This window comes from Nematostella vectensis, chromosome 6 (assembly GCF_932526225.1).
Source record: "Nematostella vectensis chromosome 6, jaNemVect1.1, whole genome shotgun sequence".
Taxonomy (NCBI): domain Eukaryota; kingdom Metazoa; phylum Cnidaria; class Anthozoa; order Actiniaria; family Edwardsiidae; genus Nematostella; species Nematostella vectensis.
In genome coordinates, this window is record NC_064039.1 from 10,304,040 (window position 1) to 10,324,150 (window position 20,111).

The following is a 20,111-nucleotide window of genomic DNA, read 5'->3' on the forward strand; positions in this document are numbered from 1 at the left end:
TGTATAGTGGTCAATAATATCGTTTAATTGTGCAAAGCTCTTTTTGCTCTTCTCATAATTTAGCATGACCCTTCAATAGAAATATAGATATCAAAATGTGAATATAAATATTCAAAAGTGCTTGCACAGGTTCGCACCATGTAACTGAAATACGAGTTTGTAAAGAATCACTCTTACCATGTTTTCGCTCCAGTAAATTCCTTCACGACTTCAGCCTTTTTGGAAGTAGCGCTTAACGTTTATCGTTTTCATTAGATCGTAAGGCCGCCAAGAGGATTAAGTTTAGACATTTTTTGATAATAGACAAGCTCAGGTATCGATCAGCCCAACGGATGTTTTGGTCAATTTCGGCAGAGCGCGAAGTTTGCTCTCTTGGGTAGGGAGGGTAAAATAGTTTGCCCTAGTTCCCAGACCGGCCGAGCGCGACATTTCCCCACCTGGCAGGGAGGGTAATATAGTTTGCTCTCCTTCCCAGCGCGGTCAAGCGTAACTAATTGTCCAACGGCATCGGTCAAGGATAATTGTGGCTACTTTCTCGTTTTAAAATACGGCTAGCGGCCAGGGAAAATAGTTTAGCTCGGATGTTTTGCCACATATCGAATGTAAGTGTACCCTGGCATAGGTCTTCGAGATAAAAATATTTAGTTTGTTGTTTTTTCCTCTCGAATTTCGACGGTATATGAGTGCTACCGAAAATGGCGCCTCCAACCTTTTATCCTTCTTTAATAGGGAGAGAGAAGTCATAAATTCCGTTGAGAACCCCCCCCCCCCCCCCAAATCGTTTATTACACGTGAATTTGACAACAACATGGCATGTTCTAAGTTCTAAGGCAATTTTATTGACAACATTTCACACAAAAAACGCTTTACTCGACCGATCTCAGAACAGCCGAATTCCGATCTACGACAAGCAACCATTGCCTGGGCTACCTGTGGTGATACTGCACTCTGGCACTACTGGACATAATAACCGAAATTTCCATTTTCATTAATATTATATAAGAACTCTTTATCTTGACTTGACAAGTGTCAAAAGATTTTATCCAAGACTAAACATGGGATAAAAAAGTATAAGCTTTGCTAAATTTGGTCTAAGACATCGTACGTGATGTACGTATGTCATATTCTCTTGGAAACATACGTATATCCATTTCGACGTAATGAACAAAACAGGTAAGTGTTTATGTGAAGGCGAGGTTGATGCTATAATTATTACAGCTAGAAGCATTGGATATCTATAACATACAAGCTTTGATAGATGATTTCCGTCGACAAAGCATTGATCTATTGATTGCAAGGTTTTTTGTGATTGGTCCTCCAACAATACCCACCTAGAACGACGATGATAAAAAAGTAATTTGAGCTACTCTTTGAATAGTGCTAGACTCCTTCCACTGACGAATACAATTATGATGCGGACTGGAGTATATTGCTATAAAAAATAACAGTGTGTGTGTGCTGGGCGAAACCTCTTCCACTGCTTCCGGCCTCGCATGCTTCCGATACAGTTTGTCAAAACAAATAATTTCATAAAAATTACTTATTGACGATTATTTTTACTAATGGCTCTGTTTAGTGCAGGTAGTGCCGCAAGCAGGTTGCCCCGTAGGGTTTGTAATAAGATACTCGCTGGCACTACAGCATTTTTAAGTGCTGTCAGAACGAGTGTGGTATCAAAAATGTTAAAATAAATTAAAAACTGTCACCCAAATACTCTTAGGAAACGGCTGAGAATAGCCTTTATTTATGGCGACCTAACTTATAAAAATAATTGCCATGTCGTTCGTTCAAATAAATGGTTATTATCTCTCTCACTTTAATCTTCCTCACAGCGGAAGTATGAACCATGAAATTTAATCCTAATAATTGAGAATGAAAAAATAATTATTTTTTAAGCCTGACATCACTCTTATACAATCCGATAAGATCTCTTCTCAGTGCCAATAGCAATTAAAAATCAATTAGCAATTGAAAAAAAATGGATTATTTGTTAGTTGTAAGTTGCTGATCCCGCTTTTTTGTGTTGTTGTTCGGGAGCGCAAAAGCCTTTGAAGCACAGGATATGAAGTGGATGAGATGTTTCCGTTAAGGGAGTTAAAATGGGATTACGTATCCATAGGGACGCGAGGGCAGTAGGAAAGATGGAAGAAGTGGAGGGAAGGAGGCTACGAGGCGTTAAGTGGCGCTAAAACGTATGCATGACACTTTTCCTTGTAAAAAATTAAATAATGAATGGCGCAGGTGGATCAGAACGGCAAACATTATTACTCGCTTATCTTGGACAAAAGAAAATGAATTTAATTAGCTTCTGTTGCGGTAGATACTCTTCTGCAGTCCGCACAAAAGTCATTGTGTATTTCCAGAAAATATCCATAGCCTTTCCCCCACATATCAAACATATTCCCCACGGATAGTGTCCTTCGTTTGTTTTGCCTTATATGGTCAATGATGCCCATATTTAGAAGAGCTAAAGTTTTTCTGCTCCCTGATCTCCAGAAAACATGGTGAAAAATGCTGATTCCTGTCAATTCGAGACTCGCGGCAAGAATTTTTCAAGAAAAAAATTGATTGCTTGGTCAAATGTTTATGTCACTAATCTTGAAAAGCCCTGAGACCCAGGCCTCTAAGAAATTGACCGAGCAGGTTTGAAGGTCACCAAAATATTGATATGCCCCCCATGGAGAGGATTGGAAAGTCCGGGGGGGGGGGGGTGGTCAAACGCCCAGGAATTTCCATAGGGGAGGGGGAATGCCGCCCTTTTTCCTTAACAGTTACTGCATTTTTTTTTCCAGGGGGTTGGAAATTCCATGGGGGGGGGGGGGGTATGGATATTTTCTGGAACTACACATGGTAAGAGGTAATGCAATCAAAAGGAAAAATAAAAAAGTGAAAACTCTGGTCCCTTTAAATCACCCAAAGATTGCTTGTATACTTTGGGAAAGACTAGCCTTCCCCCACCCTTGTTCAATCTAGCTTAGACCTCATTCAGGGAATTGCTGACAATTTCTTCCTGTTCAGGCGCGTAGTCCGTCCCCCGTGCTTTTCTCAAGTTCGCGCGTGCTGTTCGTAAAAAACGTTTTAAACTATCATGGAATCTAACTTATGGAGCATATGTGCCCTTATTATTACCTGGAAAAGACTGGTAGTGTGGAAAAACAAGCTTGCCGTATAGGGTGGTTTTTACTTCCGTCCTACAGGTGCTCATTTAGCTAATAAACTTGTACTTCAATACTGGACGGCGATCATGTTTATACGGAACGAAGTTCAGATAATTGTGTTTTAGAATGCGAGATAAGCGAACGGTGTAATTCGTTTTATTTTCCGGCTAGTTGACGAAGACTTGTCAGAAACTGAAAGAATAACCATTAAAATAAACTGTCCGATTCGTATGACTTCCGAAAGCAAAAACCATAATGTTTGTACTACTTGACATCTTGGCGAATAACATTTGAATACAAGGGCATCTGTATTTATTCAACGAAATTGGAATAGCTCTGAGTCCAAGATTGCCCCTCTTCAAATCCACAAAGCACTAATTTAAAGCATACGTCGTAGAATTGTTGTTTTGTTTTTGGTAGTCACACTTCGCCCGGAAGAAAAAATAACAAAGGGAGAAGTTTAATTTTTATATTCATTGTCTTTTTGGAACTCAAGGAAAAGCATGGTGCAATGATAAAGCCGAATATGAAGACATTATGGTAAAGTTTGCTAAGAGGAAGGAAATGGATCATTACTCATTTACTAGATAGAAACGGAATTGTTCACCGTGGGACCATTTCTTACAAGTAACATCAATTTGCTTGCCTTTGGGACAGAGGACTAAATCATTCCTGTGGATTTTAACGAGCCCCTAAGGACCTCCAGCATATTGATACCACTGTTGCAAAGGTGAGAGTTTTCTTATTATAGGGTACCTACTTAAATGAAAATAGAAAAAAAAATACCATAAGCTTCATTGTGAAAAAATAAAATGTGTCACTTATTTCGATAATTTGCAACTGTTTCGAAATTTTGGAAAAGGCGGGCAGGCGTAGGCCAATATCCAATCTAATATTTTTGTTCACTGTAGCTTTCGGCACTGTCCTATTGCGAGGCCTCAATAAAGTGGAATTACCTCAGGCTAATGGAACTGACTATTTATTAAACATTTTTTAAAAGGCAATCGTGCTGAGCGGAGGGAATAGCAAGCTATGCAGTTCCTTATGTGATAATTTTTCAAGTTCTCACCTTTGTTGGACACTATGGGAAACATTGTACATATATAAATAGCAATGAAAATGAAAGTTTTGGGCCAACAGCAAAATTCAAAATCAGTCTCCTTCAAACAATAAAAACTAGATAGAGCAATGCGCTATTATGCCGTATTTGCGGTGTTTCAAGGTTGGTTAGTAAAATTACTCACTGATTTAATTAAATGTAGTTCTGTTAGTTCCGCAGAGATAATTTGTTTCTATGAAAAAAGGTGTGAAGCCGACGAACAAGTAATATGCTCGCTAATGCAAGTGTATTGTGAGTACATTCATGAGGAAAAACATTGTGTTCATTTTTCCCTTTGTTTTGTGACAGAAAATGCAGTAGATGGTATCTCAATAACAAGTCAAAGGTAAAATTTATGGATATTACATATATAGACTTTTATTCTAAAAGAATAGAAGAAATGAAAATATTCAAGCAATTTTAATTGTCCTAGATCCTGCATTATTTCTTTTTCTATGTGGGAAATATCTGCTCTCTTTACATTAGCCTTTGAAATCTGTTTGATTTCGTGTATTTTCACTTTCAACAAACTATTTGCTAAACAATAAATTATACAAATGTACAAAAACTAAATTTAAACCCTGCTGAAAGGTAGATCTACTTGGCTATAAATATCGACATTTTAGTCTCGTTGGCACGAAAATCATTTGAAATTTGACTTTTTATTGTGAATGACAACTTTTCGCCAAGCCACCTGCAAACTTACAGACGATAAAATAGAACCTACCAGGGTGGGGGTGTGGGGGGATTTCGCCTGTACCGTTTATCAGAGAAGGGTTAACAAATACTACCCCATAAAAGTCAAAACAAAATGATAAATTGAAAATCAAACTTTGAAATTGACTTTTGACGACCTTATAATTTGAACTTGCCATTTGGGGGAAAAGGAGCAATTACCATTACTTCCTCTAAGCAATAACGTGTTTACAGACAAGCTATTTAGGTTAACATTTAGAGGAAGATGATATCCCCTGATGGCTTCGCTTGTCAAATTTAGGGCACGATGGCAATAACTAAATAGTAAAAAATTGTTTTGCTACTAGCAGGGCCGTAATAGGGGGTCGGGGAATGGGGGCACGGTGCCACCCAATATTTTCTTAAGGTTTCTGATTTATTCAGTTTTATCAATCATTAATTCTATTTTTTCTTGACTATCACGGACTTATATGTATTGTATCCTTTAAGAATAATGCTAAGCAATTAAACGGAACTCAAGTGTTTATTTGTAGTCTTACTGACAGTCATGTCCAGTATTCTGACATCTGATATGGTAGCAACGCATGCAGTGAGCTCCGACATTAAAAAACCCCATTGTTCACTAGCCAAAATGCTACTATAAGTGCACTAGGAAACAACAAAACACAAAATAACATTAAAACCGAAATATATTTTGAAAGAGGAAGTAGAACCCTTGCTGTTACGCGTCAGAGCAGGTTCAAGATCCGCAAACACTGAGACTTGATGAATAAATAGCAGATCAACTGACCTTCCGCTTTTTATAGTGCAGGCCTCGGTGCGACCGGTGCGCTTGGAGCTTTGACTATGAAGTCTTGCACCTTGTCCTGCGCTGTGGTTTTCGCGGTTTTTATAGTGGCAAATAGCGGAGAGTTTGTATCTGAAATCGAAGGTAAGAAACCGTTTCCTGTTTTTTTTTTTTTTTTTTTTTTTTTACAGCATCTCTGGTCATTATTTTCATAAATGTCTATGCAATTCCTTGCATAGAGAAAGAGATTATACCTCGATATCGCGATACATCAAAACGGCTTTTGAGGATTTATCTTTGCTGACCAAGCTGTCATCCTAATCTGTCTTTTTAATACGGGTAACATGATATTAAGTTTATTAAAAAAAATATTAAATTTTTCTAACCCAAGATTCATTATTAATCGAAAAAAGGCTTGACACCTAATAAAAATCTTGTTCATCGGCGTTCATCCTGGTTGTACCGAATTGGTTCGGTTCTCATGGCCCCGAAGCTCAAGACCCGGAAGCAACCTTCTAATAATTTCTAGAGACTTCTTATTCTTATGAGGTCTTATGCCAAGGTCTGTGGCGGAAACATGAAAACACATGTTTCAGACCAATCGATCTTTCCTATTATTGGATTTGTTTAGCCTGTTTTAAAGGGGATGAATGAGAATAGCACACATGCACATACACACAGTCGAGGGCCTTGGACCCGGGAAATTTCCAATTTTCTCGTATAATTCGAAAAAGGCTTGAGTGTTAATGGCTCAAAGCCTTCCTCGACCGCCAACAAAATGCGAACGAATTATCACGTCTATTTATGTAGCGTCTGACCCGCTATTCAACTCTAATGATACTGTTTAGAAATCTCTCCCTCTGAAAAGCTATGCTGTAGTGCTAGCTATTATTATCAGTTCAAAGCCAATATTAGACTTTCGCAGTCTCTCTCTGGTCGCTTTGCGACCGTCTGGAACTCTGAGAGCGGCTTTGAGCAATTGTTAGCTAGTATGGACCTCTGATCTAAAAAAAAGACGCCAGTAATCTGCTTCAAACCATCGTGCATTTCATTTATTCTTGTCTTGAAAGCCATGATAACGCTAATTTTTTTTAAACCAAACAGCCTCGGTTAGCAGCCATTTTGTCATTCTGAAAAAGACAATGCCATAATTTCGACAGAAGTTGGTGTATCGGCATGACGGAAAAACCTGCAAAACGCGCAATTCCAGATAGAGAGAGTAGACACAGTTTCTTACAATGGCTATAGGTTCCTTGTATTACGGACTGATTTTCAAAACACAAATAACGTGAGGCCGAAGTGCAGATAACCAGATTTTGGCTTTATTTTTTCCTTGATCATCATTGCCCTGTGTATCAGTTCAGGGACGAAAAGCTCAAATTTCAATTACACTTTAAAAAAAGTCGCATCAATTTAAAAAAAAGTCGCACTTGATATTTTGTTTGCTAAAAGTTGCTAAGTACTCAGAGAAATTCTTCGCCTTATTCGATGTGAAATGGGCTTATTTGAAGCGTCACGTCATGTTTTTTCGTTATGTCTGGTGTATCAGGTATTAAAGTTTGTTTCTTCCAATATTAAATGAAAACAATAACAAAGGCGTTCCTGAAAAGTGCGCTTTAATATTGCATAAATATCATATTATTATAGACTTGGACAAGAGCGGCAGAAAGTATTAATAAACTATGTGATTTTTAACGTTGCGGATTTCCACAGATAACCGAGGTCCCATTGTACTCGAAGGTGACGTCATCCTGGGCGGTCTCTTTAACGTCCATAGCCGATCCACGACGACCGAAAACGGCTGTGGGTCCATAGACCTCAACCCTGGGTTCCAGTATTACGCAGCTGCTGTCTTCGCCATCGACGAAATCAACAAGAACCCAAACATCCTTCCAGGCGTCAAGCTCGGCGCGCGCATTTACGACACGTGTCGAAGCCAAACGATCGGCGGCGACGACGCTATGGAGATCATCAAATACACATTACTGGACAGAACGAATAGCACCCCTCCCCTGGCGGGCGTGATAGGGCCGTTTCGTAGCGATGTAGCGGTTGCCGTCGCGAATCTCCTCGGGGTATTCAATATTCCCCAGGTCAGCTTTGGCGCCACTACCACCAAGCTGAGCAACAAGCAGATCTACAAGTACTTTTTCCGGACGGTCCCGCCAAATTCATTCCAAGGCCGAGCGCTTGTAGACGTGGTGCGGTATTTCAAATGGTCGTATGTGATGACAGTGCATTCCCATGGGGATTACGGAGAGCCCGGCATGGACGAAGTCAAGAGCGCCGCGGCAAAACATGGAGTGTGTATAGCCGGAGACTATAAACTCCCGCCATTTCCAAAGGAGGAGGATTTTGAAGCAACAATCAAAAGTCTACTTGGTAAGAAGGTTATTAGAATTTTTCCCTTTCCATATGTTTTAGCTTCAAATCTCAAATGCAACTCGACAACCAGATTGTTTATTCATCTTTACAGGCGCGCGTTTTTTCCTACCTTTCATTTTGCGGCAAACATTCTTTGTGGTGGTCTGTTAAAGCGCTTTAAAAGGATGTCTCTACAATCTGTGTTTTTCTATGCGTATATCTGTGTGTTTGTTTGGTCTGTGTTTCTTTCTCAGTGTTTGCCCATGTGTCTGTCCGCCCGCGTGTATGTCTGTGTGATTGTCCGTATTCTGTTTGTGTGTCTTTCAGCCTGTGTGTGTTCGTGTCTGTCCGCTGGCGTGTATGTCTGAGTGTCTGTCCTCCCGTGTGTATGTCTGTGTGTCTGTCATGTCTCTTTCTACCTCTGTGTGTGTCTGACCATTTCTCTTTCTGTCTGTATGTGTGTCTGTCCATGTCTCTTTCTGCCTGTGTGTGTGTCTGTCATGTCTCTTTCCGCCTGTATGTGTGTCTGTCATGTCTCTGTTTGCCTGTATGTGTGTCTGTCATGTCTCTTTCTGCCTGTGTTTGTCTGCCATGTCTCTTGCTGCCTATGTGTGTGTCTGTCATGTTTTGTTCTGCCTGTGTGTGTCTGTCATGTCTCTTTCTGTTTGTGTGGGTGTCTGTCATGTCTATGTCTGCCTGTATGTGTGTCTGTCATGTCTCTGTCTGCCTGTGAGTGTGTCCGTCATGTCTCTGTCTGCCTGTGTGTGTTTTGTTCTGCCTGTGTGTGTGTCCGTCCATGTCTCTTTCTGCCTGTGTTTGTCCGTCCAGGTCCTTTTCTGCCTGTGTGTGTCTGTCCATGTCTATTTTTTGCTGTGTGTGTGTGTCTGTCCATAACTCTTTCTGCCTGTGTGTGTCCGTCCATGTCTCTTTCTGCCTGTGTGTGTGTCTGTCCATGTCTCTTTTTTTGCTGTGGGTGTGTCTGTCATGTTTTGTTCTGCCTGTGTGTGTGTCCGTCCATGTCTCTTTCTGCCTGTGTTTGTCCGTCCAGGTCCTTTTCTGCCTGTGTGTGTCTGTCCATGTCTCTTTCTGCTTATGTGTGTGTCTGTCCATGTCTCTTTTTTCCTGTGTGTGTCCGTCCATGTCTCTTTCTGCCTGTGTGTGTGTCTGTCCATGTCTCTTTCTGCCCGTGTGTGTCTCTCCGTGTCTGAGTGTGAATTCTTTCTTCTGAATTCTTCCGTCTTTCCAGACCTAAGCAAGAAGCACTCTGACACCGTTCATGTCGTCGTCATGTTTTGCATACAGCGCGACAACACAGGTCTCGTCAGGGCCGCCAAAAAGCTCCTCAACGAGAACAACCGCTTCATCTTCGTCGCTAGTAATTCATGGGGCGAGAGACATCCCGTGACAAACAACAACGAGGAGGGAGGGGAGGGTGCGTTGACATTAAACTTCATCGATGGCAATGTCAAACGCTTTAAAGACCATCTCCTAAGCCTCACACCACTCGACGATAACTCAACATGGTTCCATGAATTCTGGCAAATTTCCATGAACTGTAAACTCAGCTTTGCAAAATGGCAATTCAACACGACAAAAGAGTGCAGATTAAATGAAATGCTACCTCGGGATTTCGGAATCGCTCCCGTCCGCGTTTCAATAAACGCGGTCTACGCCGCGGCGCATGCTCTTCACAACATGTACACAAATCTGTGTCCCAAACAATCAGGTATGTGTGACGAGTTTCGCAACCTCAAGCGCGAAAACTACCTCAAGTTTCTGAGAAATGTCACGTTCCCAGACGCAGCATCGAACGTGACCGTCAGATTCAACCGAAATGGAGAAGTCGATGGTAACTACAGCGTCGTGAATTTCCGTAAAGTCGATGGCAAGTACACGTACTTGAAGGTGGGATCATGGGGTGGCGTCCTCAAGCCGGACGATTCCATCGAGGGTGATGCTACTATTAATGAGAGTCGCATATCGTGGAAGCCACGGTGGAATATCGCACCAGACTCATACTGTAGCAGCCCTTGCAGCATTCGCCAGATCACTGCTCCCGCCATCGCGAACCCGACATGTTGCTGGCAGTGTGTGGACTGCAAGCACAAACAGTACATTTCTAACGACACGTGCCTTTTTTGTCCGGACGGACACACACCGGACGCTAATCTGACCAGCTGCTATAAACTCCCCGTGGTTTATGCGACCCCGTTTAATGGCAACACTGCACAGATAGTAACATTCGTGGTGGTGCTCCTAGGCTCTATTTCGACTATCTGCACCGGGGTTTTCTTCTTGAAGAACAAAGACAACCGCGTGATAAAGGCATCTGGGCGTGAGCTTAGCGCGATTCTGTTCATAGCCACCCTCTGCTGCTATCTCTCCGCCATTTCCTACATGACACGTCCAACCGATTTCCTTTGCGGAATGAGGCGGTTCTCCGGGAGTGTTTCCTTGACAGCCTGCTACGCACCCGTTCTACTCCGGACAAACCGGATTCACCGCATCTTCACCGCCGCCCAGAAATCCGTGACGCGTCCATCTTTCACGAGCCCAATGTCGCAGGTCATGTTCTGCCTGGGTATCATCGCGGTGCAGGTACTCATTACGTGCGTGTGGTTCCTGTCGGACCCACCACGAGCCGTAATGAGTTATTACGATGAGCGCACCTTGCTAGAGTGTGGCATGAGCGACACAAGCGTAGCCATGAACCTCTGCTACAACATCTTCCTCATGCTCGTAGCTACGGTCTACGCCTTCAAGACCAGGAATTTCCCGCGAAATTTTAACGAGGCAAAGTACATCGGGATCACCATGTACATCTCTTGCGCCGTCTGGATTATTTTCCTTCCCTGTTACTTGAATGCTGCCAACAGCATCTGGAAGAGTACCATGAAGGCTGTGGCTCTTGTTGCTATAGCGACTGTGACGTTGCTAGGGTTACTGGTACCGAGGATGTATCTAGTGATACATGGAGCTACCGTCGGCCCAGAGACACTAACTATGACTATGTCCCAGAATAGCAAGGGTCATGAGTTGCATTCTAATCTGTCCGGCTCAGGCAGGGCCGGGCGGTACCAGACACAAGCAGAAGAGGGTACGGTGAAGGAGGAGGTTTCTCCTCGTCCTAGGGCGAATTCTATACACCACCAAGTAGTAGACCCATCAGTATCTTTGTAAGGGAGACTTGGCCAAAATTGGCATTCTTTATACTGGCTCTGTTTTAAGAGCCTTGAATAGAAAGTGAAGTAAGGCCCGATTTCCAACTTGTTTCTACGAGCCCTTAATCTGGTAAGTGGGGCCGATAAGGCCTAGCGACAGCTGGAAAAGAGGAGTTACATAAGTTTATAAAAAATATGAATATTTTTTTGTTGATTGGAACCCGAGAGCGATAGGTAACTTACTTGTAGCTTGTAGAACAGCAGCATTGCGGTTATGCTTCAGTGCCTCAAATATTTCTCAATATACATCTATTTTCTATTTTTTTAAACAAACTTCATGCATGTTAAACCACAGGTATCCCAGGCTCAGTGCGTGATCATCAAAATATGGGGAAAACTCAACAGCGTAACTCTCAAATCACTCACCCAAATAGCTTCGAATTTCATCCAGACAACATTGAAGACACAACAATCAAGGAAGAATGTTATTGAGATTTTTAAGATTTTATTTCATATTAGTATGAACGGCTCACATTTGAACTCTATATGTTCATTATAAACTAAGTCACAACGTAGTGTGATAACACATTGCGAGCTTAGGATACCTGTGGTACAACAAAGAAAAATGATATTCTTTCTCTGGATCAGAGGAGACGAAGGGGGCGTGTCTAGAGAAAAACGCCGGGTGGGGTAAAGAGTAATAATTCACTGACCATGGATCAATTTGGTTCAATCAGCATTCTAAGGTCAGGTAAAAGGTCACTAGATCCATAACTAGAAACTTTTTCTATACAAATTCAGAGATAAAATTGACCATCAACTTAACTACCAACAAAGGGGTCAACTGGAGTCGAACCCATTTTGTCAAATGAGCAGGGTGGGGTCCGGACTCAGACACGCCCCTGAGACGACTAGGCCGAAAACAAGCTGCAAACCTTGGCTGTTTTAGATTACACGTTGACTGTCTTTGGGTTAGAATGTTATGTAAATTGTCTTTTGCTACAATGGGATGAGGAAAATATATGAGCACAAATACAGCAATCAAGCAACCAAAGGATAAACAGGCTTCTCTGTTTTCCCTGTATCAAGTGCTTACTTGCTTTTTTAAACTGTTAAATACTTTATAAATCAAAGAAAGATGGAGGAAGCATTGGTTATTTTAATAAAAGGTCTATTGTTTCTCCTGCAGGTTGCTTCGTAAAAACTGTTGTGTAGGATATTCCTTTGTGTAAGCTTGTTAGCACATAGACACCTCAACCAGCACGATCCGACTTTGAGAAGTACCCACAACCAAAAAATATCATAAATGCAAGATAAACACAACGAGATGAAGATACTCAGGCTTGTCTAAGGGATAAATGGTCTTGAAGATATAAGTCCATCCAAGGTGATGGCGACTACTCATCAAGCCAAATAATAGCACAGGTTCTTTGCAAATTACAAATCGAACAAGGAAAAACAGCAGAACCAGCCCTCTCAACAAAACGCGCAAAATTCCACACAAGAGAAAGAGATACCTTTTTTCTGATTCTCCAGGTCCATTTCCATGGCCTCAAAACACAATGTGCCTCCGTGAAGGTTTCTGAAAACATCTTTGTTGACATTACAGATCACAAAGCATTCTGGGAACTCCCTGGAAAAATTCACGAGTGGAGGGCAAGTCAACACTTCTCTCCCACAATCAGACAGCTTTTTTTTCATCCCAAAGCCAAACAAATCAATTCCAGGTCATACAGCCCCAGAATAGCAATAGTGTGAGTAAACAATTTTGGAATCATTGATCTTAAAAAAGAAAGAAAATTATTTTCTCGTCCAGGCAATGTCAAACAAGAAACAAATCCCCATAAGCCACCTTTGCTTGCAAATATCTATAAGCAAAGCACTCAATTATGCCCCAATAGACTTAATGATGTCCTAAGGCACCCTCCCAATATGCTCATATCTGTATTTTTTTATTAAAAAAAACAACCATACACCAACTTGTGCCCACATTAGCACAGCGACCAGGAATTAGAGATGGGACCACAAGGCACTGTTGGAAAGCTTGGATACAAGTGCAGCAGTGTTTGACTTTGATGGGCTGTGAAAAACACCTGGTGGTCCTCCCTGAAGATATTTTTGTTTGTCAATAAAGGATGACACAAGGCCTCAGGAAAGGAATGCTATGGTATCAATTTATGCAAACAGAGAATGTAGTATCCTTGAGAATCCAGCATTTCCAGGAAATGACCATGCAGACTGCTGGGTTTTCAAGTATGAGAAAACAGCATATCTTATATACTTCTATTTTATCAATTTCTTTATAACTTGTAATAAAAAATAAATAAATAAAAACATGTAAACAAAGCAAACAAATAAAGTTAAAAAGTTAAAATTTATAAGACTGTTTATTTAAAAAATGAAACAGAGTAAGTAGCAGTTGTCTGTGTGCTCTATGTGAATGCCACCAATCTAAAAGTCATCAAAGCAATGTACAGACAGCTGATTTAGATTTACTTAGTGTTTGTCTCTCCAGATTCTCATTCTGCTCACTTATTCTAGTGATAATTCTATCCTTTTTTTGACATTCAGTTTTTAGAGATTCGTTCTCCATCTGCAATACTTTAACGTGAGAATCACTGGCATTCTGCCGTAGCCACTCCTGGATTTCACTGGCACGCAGGCGTTGTATACTGCCATCTCTCCTGATGTAGACTACACCCTCTTCATTCTCATACAAAGAAGGGCACTTCTTAGGCTTGTCAACCTTAAGTTCAATCACTTTTAGGCTGGTCAGTTCTAGAATGACACCATTTCTATTGTTCAAACCACTAGGACCAGGCACACTTTCATTGTTGCTTCCAGGAAACATCGACTCTGTTAAAACCGGTGCTCCATTTTCAACTGTAACATCTGACAGGGATTTGTAAACAGACTTGAAGTTGACTCTGTACATGTTTGGTAGAACTGGGGGTTTGAATCGTTTGATGACACTGTCCAACTCCTGCCTCAACTGGTCCTCCATTTGATCGCTACACTCCACCCCACACACCTTGCAGTCGTCTTCAACACCAATGAGGAGTCTTCCTCCTGTGAGAAATATCGACTCATGTTTAATTTGTGTGTCTTTGTGAGTGCGTTGGCTCCAAAAAATTTATAATATATACTTTTATATTTCTTCACAAGACCATACATTCTTTTCTTGAAAAAAAAAACAACCAACCAAATAAAAAAAACACTATTATTTATTAACTGTAAAAAAATATACTATGATAATTATTTAAAAGAATTTGTATTTTTTAAGAACCAAATTCCTTCAGATTGTGTCCTTTGATTGGCTAGACTGAGGTGACCTGATCTTTTCTCAAGTAAGAAAAGAAGCTAGAGGTCACCCCACCCACCCATCCCCCTGTATCCACACAACCATATAATTTTAATGCGTCAGCAATAACGTACTACCATCTTGCATAAAATGTAGTAATTTTTTTCCAATAATCTTATTTGTTGCCCAGTTGGTCCTTGACCCACCCACTCCCGAAGTTTGATGCACATACATTTTTGGTTATATAAAAATCATAGATGTCAACCCAATTTGGACAGAAATGTTGTGATTTAAGGGTGAAATACAGGAAATATGTAAAAAAAAAACAAGAGAGCCAATGCAGGTGAATACAGAGAATGTATGAACATTCTCATTTGTGACACCAATAAAATATAATACAATACAATAAACTTTATTTAACGAGGGTTTCATATTAACCTTTTACAGTTTTATAATATATGGCCCTCCCTATATCTAAGGACCTATGATAATAATAAAAAAACTATGTTAGACATTTACGGAAATACAAAGGGGAAACTTGGAAATTAAACTATACAAGACACTAATACTACATCTTGATAAAGCAACTAAAAACTTGATAAAGCAACTAAAAACTACAAAACTAACGACAAAACAGGCAGACGTCAACATAGAAACAACTACAAACAGACAAACATTAAAATTAGCATGCAATAACAATTAACATGAGAATGGATAACCGGTTTTAGGAAAAGTAGCAGCGGCAGTCTATATAAAAACGGCATGTATGACAAAAAAGTTGTTCTAAGTGGGATACCGAGTTAAAGCCACATTGTCACCAGTTTACTTCCGGAGGTCCGACGGAAACCTCAACCGTTAAAAGACAAAAGAATCTATTAAAATCCGAGATATCAAACAGGCCATCCGATCTAAATTATCAATCACATCCTCAAAGAAACTTTTAATAAACACACTGCTTTCAATATTTTGAAATATTTTTCGCGTTTTCCGTTAAAAATCATCGGAGATTGTTACGTAATCGACCGGAAGTAAACTGGTGACAATGCGGCTTTAAGGTGAGAGTGGAAAATATCACGGACTTTTGCAGGTGACTAATGCAGGTGAGTTAACAGCTATAAAAAATGTACTTCAACCTCTGGTAACATGAGAACTCACCTTCACTATTCAAGAAGGCACAGACATATTCATTGATATATGACCTCATTCTCTTGACCAGATAATTTCCTCCTCCTCTTTTGTATTCCGTGAGCCTGTCTTCAGTCCCAAGCTTTTGACCAATAATATACCCTTCGCCATTATCTACTTTATTTGAATGCTTATGTTGAAGATACGGGGAAGTGTTTTGGCTAACGATTGGAGGAGGTTTATTACCACTTGGGTTATGTAGTGACATCATTTTTCTAGTACCAATAGATTGTACTTTGAGCTTTCCTTTTTGTTTTCCTTTGTTCCTGAATTTTTGCCTCTCTTTTGCCGCATCTTGGGCGTCACTGCCTTTCTGATCTCTTGGAGCTACTCGGATGATCTTGCCGTCAAAGACTAATTTCTGGTCGAATCTGTCCGCATTTGTTATAGCATTTTCCAAATCACTCTTACTAGCTAGATCGACGAATGCATGTGTTGGCTTTTTTCCATTTCTCCGGCAAACGTCAACACTGCAAACGAAAATTCCTAAGGATTCAAACGAGGCTCTTAGTTTATCTTCAAGCATTGTCTTTGGGACATCAGACCGCAAATTCCCGACGAAACATTGCGTTCGAACCGGAGATTGGACACTATCCATTTTGCAATCGTTCTACTAGTCCTTGGCCACCGTACACCGTTAACTCCTCTTTTATGCTAGAGCTAGCGCCATGTCATGATGAATTTCAACAATCTGCTAGTCAAATAATACATAGCATCTAAAAAAAAAAGATATTTTAGGAGGAAAATAAGCATCAATTACTTTCATCTTCTGTTTACATCCGCAGCCATGGTTGTTTTGTCAGCGGTGTCTCCTTAAAGAGTAAGCGCGGCGCCTTAGCTACGGAAACCGACTGCATAGCAACGATTGTTTCCGCGCGCCTGTGTTGTGTTTTCAGGTTGCGAAAACTATACACGCTATAAACAGGATCAAGCTATCAAATTTTCCTTGATCAAAAGAGAATATCATCCGTGCTTTATACTGAGAGCTTTCTTCAGCTCAAATATGAATCTAGAAGCTAGGAACGATTTACATTTGACATCAACGGGGATCGGTCACCAAGTTCGAAAAGGACATGTCTTCCCACCAGAAGGATTTACCGTAAGTATTCGAAGCTCATTAGATGGCTTTGTAGTTCAAACAAGTGCCTAACTTAAAAGTCTATAAATACTAGAAACAGTTCTTTACAACAGCTTGACAAAGGGGACTGAAACTATTAAGACTGACTGACGACCACTTCCACATTCCTTCGATGTTATCTTTCAATCGAATCATCCCGCGTTCCCTCGTGGTCCATAACTTCGAACCACAGTAAACTTGCCAATGTAGTTATAACAATTAAGTGTAACTAATGCTCATAACTACCTAATGTTTATGTGCAAACTAAACTTCCTTTATTACCATACCAGTACTTTGTCAACATAAACAATAAAACTCACTTGCTCGATTGACAGAGAACCATCGGAAAAGTGTACCCTCCGACATTAGCCAATCCCGACTGGATTCATTACGAGGAACATTTCAAGACCACCACTGGTACAACCCATGATTATAAGGCTCCTGGGGGACTTCTAAGCCATCCACTGTGCAAGAAGGCCCCTGGCAACTGGAAGGTCAAATACGTAGAGGACAACATATCACAGGTAATTTTGAAAATTATTACAGACACATTTCCATTGCATCCCCTTATTACTGCTGCATCGGCCATAGCAGGCCTCAAAATAATGGGATGGGGGTGGGGGCGCAAAAAAAAGAAAGAAGAAATCTAGATGGCACAGCCACTTCCCTAATGGTCCTTTCCATAGGGCATTGACCATATGGGGAATACACCTCTAGTCTACCACATCTGTTAATTAGAACTTTCACAACTGGATTTAGAGTTGATTAAATTCAATTTCAATGTAGCTTCAAGTCAAACCATGGAGACGAGCACTTACTATGGGCAATCAATGCAGTGAGATGAAAGATAACTACACTGGCCGACCAGGGGTGAATCTGACCACACAGTTCAATGCTGGAATACAGCCTTTCCATTTGAAAGATCATCATAGAGAAGGAAACAGCAAGGTAGGTTATTTTCCACACTATCAATACAAGCCTTGTTTTAAAAATCTCTCACTTGCCATATTTAAGAATAGCTGAGAATAGAATAACCAGAATACATATTAAAACAATTAATGTGTTACTTCAGGATCTAGTACCATCAACCAGAAACCAGGGAATTGCTGCAAAGAAGTTCTACCCAAGAGATCGCGGTGTCCTGACATACCACAGTGATCCATATTTAACAACAACTCAAAAAGATCACAGGGCATTTACCAAGTAAGTTGATCTCCTTGAAGAATAAAATATCTTTGGTATATTTTTGGGGGGTGACTGGTCATTTGTAACCACAACTAATCAACCAGAATTCTTTGTATTTCAGACTAGAGCAAAGCCGTTATCCAAGAAAAGACTATGCAACATATTGGGAGTGTGAAGGCTATCCCAAAGCATGGGGCCATGGCTCAAAACTCAACCCTTTACCACCTAACTCTGTGCCAAGACAGAAAGGCCCAATGAGAGATGAGATGGTTTTTAGGGAGGGAACAACAGTACCCAGACTACCCAAATCATTAGATCCTGTTCCTAACAAGTGAGTTAACCCTGCAGTCCATCAATTATCTGTCCCAAATCAAAGGTTATTTTGAAGGCCACAGGGACCTGTCGTTAATAAAAGGGTTCTAATTGATACCCTCAAAGAGCTCCCTGACCCTTAAACACAAAAAGCTCAAGAGGCTTTTGAGAAAAAAAAAAACAAATGATAAAGAGTTTTGCTTTGCCACTCCCTTCTAAGGTACCTAGATATGTTCTGTCTCGCCCTTTTTCTAACATTGACATTTTAAATTTTTCAGAGGTATGGTCAGTCTCATGAAGGAGACATACACCGACCCACCTGAGAGAAAACGCTGGGAACTGTTCACTTGTGATGTCCCTAAACCCTGGCATGCACCTCTAGAAGGTACAGTGTGATCCCTAACGTAACCTTTAGAAGACCTTGTCAGCCTCGCCTTTGTTATTGTTTTCATTGAATACTGGCAAGCACGTGCGCTAAAATCTTGTAATAGACAGTTTTCACAATGTGGCACATGCATTCAAAATGCCACAGACTGGCAGGCCACAGCTGATCGAAAACGTACGAAGTGGACTTTACAAATAAAGCTATAGAAATTGCTGTCAGTGTGCTTCTTTTGAGGAATTTTGTAGTCAAATTCCCCTTCGTCTTTGTTGGATCAGCAGTCTGTGGCATTTTGGAAGGGTCTATACCCATTAAAAAAAGGTTGATACTTTATTTAAAAAAATTCCATCAAAAAATTGCATTGGCTTTCCTAAATCAGCCTATGGAAATGAATGCTTGGTACTTTGCTAGGATAACACAATGGTGGCTGACTGATTCTGCTTATTAATGCAATCATATATTTTAATTCCTGTTGGTTTTTATTTTTCACTCTAAATGTGTGCTTGAACATATCCTAGCTCCACGTCCCGGGGAGACATTCAAGGTACCCAAGGTGTATTCAACAGAATATCAGTACTACGGCAGCGGGAAGACAATTACAGTATGACCACCAGCAGTGTAGATACATAACTTATGGTACAAACTCGTATACCACTGCATAACTCTGGGTGCAGAGAGTCTGCAAAAATGCAACTTACAAAACATGGTGCCAAATTGGATTTAACTACTGATTTGTATCTTTTGAATCAAATGTTTGTAAATATATTTTGTGATTTTTTTAATGAATGATATAATTGAGATAGGACCTCTTTTTTCTAAAATAAGTGACTGTAATTTTATGCTGTCACTTCTGATTTTGTAATCTGAAATTATTATTATCCTTTTCTTGGATAAATATGCTCATAACAAAATAATACCTTCGGTTCTTAAACCAAATCCTACATGCCCCGTTAGAAATACCTACATCGATTACAAACAATAAAGTATGAAAAAATGGGTCATGTAGTCTATATTACCAATCACTCATTGTCATTCCATGGTATAAGCTTAAAAAGAAAAGGTTAATTAAACTATGTTCTAATGATACCTACTCAACCAAAATTGATAATTGTAAATAAAGCATTTTATTTAAAAAAAAACGTTACGTGTTGGTGTTTTTTGGTTGTCAAAGATGTTGTTCCTAATAATGCTGATGTTGTCACCTGGCCCTCCTTGAGGTCCCGCCCCTTATGCGAGCTCCCCCCCCCTCCCCCATTAATAAGCAAAGGACAATTTATTGCACATATGTTTTCTGAAATGGATGTCTCGAAGAATATAACATTTGTGTGAAAGAAATATAATGGAATGATTTCAGAATCTATTTA

The 20,111-nt window shown here is 40.3% G+C and overlaps 3 protein-coding genes and 1 long non-coding RNA gene across 14 annotated transcripts; 2 read left to right on the plus strand and 2 right to left on the minus strand.

Annotated features, from left to right (window-relative positions):
• On the minus strand, window positions 1-259 carry LOC125567865. Its single transcript, XR_007311845.1, has 2 exons — window positions 178-259; window positions 1-70 (listed from the first exon to the last, which is right to left on the minus strand). It is a non-coding gene; the product is annotated as an uncharacterized LOC125567865 (long non-coding RNA).
• Window positions 260-907: 648 nt separating this feature from the next.
• LOC5519820 (metabotropic glutamate receptor 3) lies at window positions 908-13,049 on the plus strand. 11 transcript variants are annotated; one of them, XM_048728611.1, is made up of 6 exons: window positions 911-1,173; window positions 3,816-3,888; window positions 4,567-4,603; window positions 5,760-5,884; window positions 7,454-8,122; window positions 9,351-13,049. In XM_048728611.1, exons 4-6 carry the CDS (start codon window positions 5,800-5,802, stop codon window positions 11,282-11,284), a joined length of 2,688 nt encoding a protein of 895 aa, XP_048584568.1. In that variant the 5' UTR covers window positions 911-1,173; window positions 3,816-3,888; window positions 4,567-4,603; window positions 5,760-5,799; the 3' UTR covers window positions 11,285-13,049. The 11 variants fall into 11 exon arrangements, 10 of the variants coding, with proteins under 10 accessions (XP_048584565.1, XP_048584567.1, XP_048584568.1 ...); XM_048728612.1 differs by having other exon boundaries at window positions 5,765-5,884; XM_048728613.1 differs by lacking the exon at window positions 911-1,173 and adding an exon at window positions 2,828-3,698.
• A 149-nt stretch (window positions 13,050-13,198) lies between these two features.
• Window positions 13,199-16,349, minus strand: LOC5519905 (schlafen-like protein 1). Its single transcript, XM_001639727.3, has 2 exons — window positions 15,722-16,349; window positions 13,199-14,334 (listed from the first exon to the last, which is right to left on the minus strand). Exons 1-2 carry the CDS (start codon window positions 16,347-16,349, stop codon window positions 13,727-13,729), a joined length of 1,236 nt encoding a protein of 411 aa, XP_001639777.2. The 3' UTR covers window positions 13,199-13,726.
• Window positions 16,350-16,713: 364 nt separating this feature from the next.
• On the plus strand, window positions 16,714-19,886 carry LOC5519906. Its single transcript, XM_032364671.2, has 7 exons — window positions 16,714-16,850; window positions 17,204-17,392; window positions 17,655-17,816; window positions 17,941-18,071; window positions 18,175-18,384; window positions 18,644-18,750; window positions 19,266-19,886. The coding sequence occupies exons 1-7, from the start codon at window positions 16,755-16,757 to the stop codon at window positions 19,352-19,354; spliced, it is 984 nt and encodes a 327-aa protein (XP_032220562.2). The 5' UTR covers window positions 16,714-16,754; the 3' UTR covers window positions 19,355-19,886.
• Window positions 19,887-20,111: the final 225 nt, after the last annotated feature.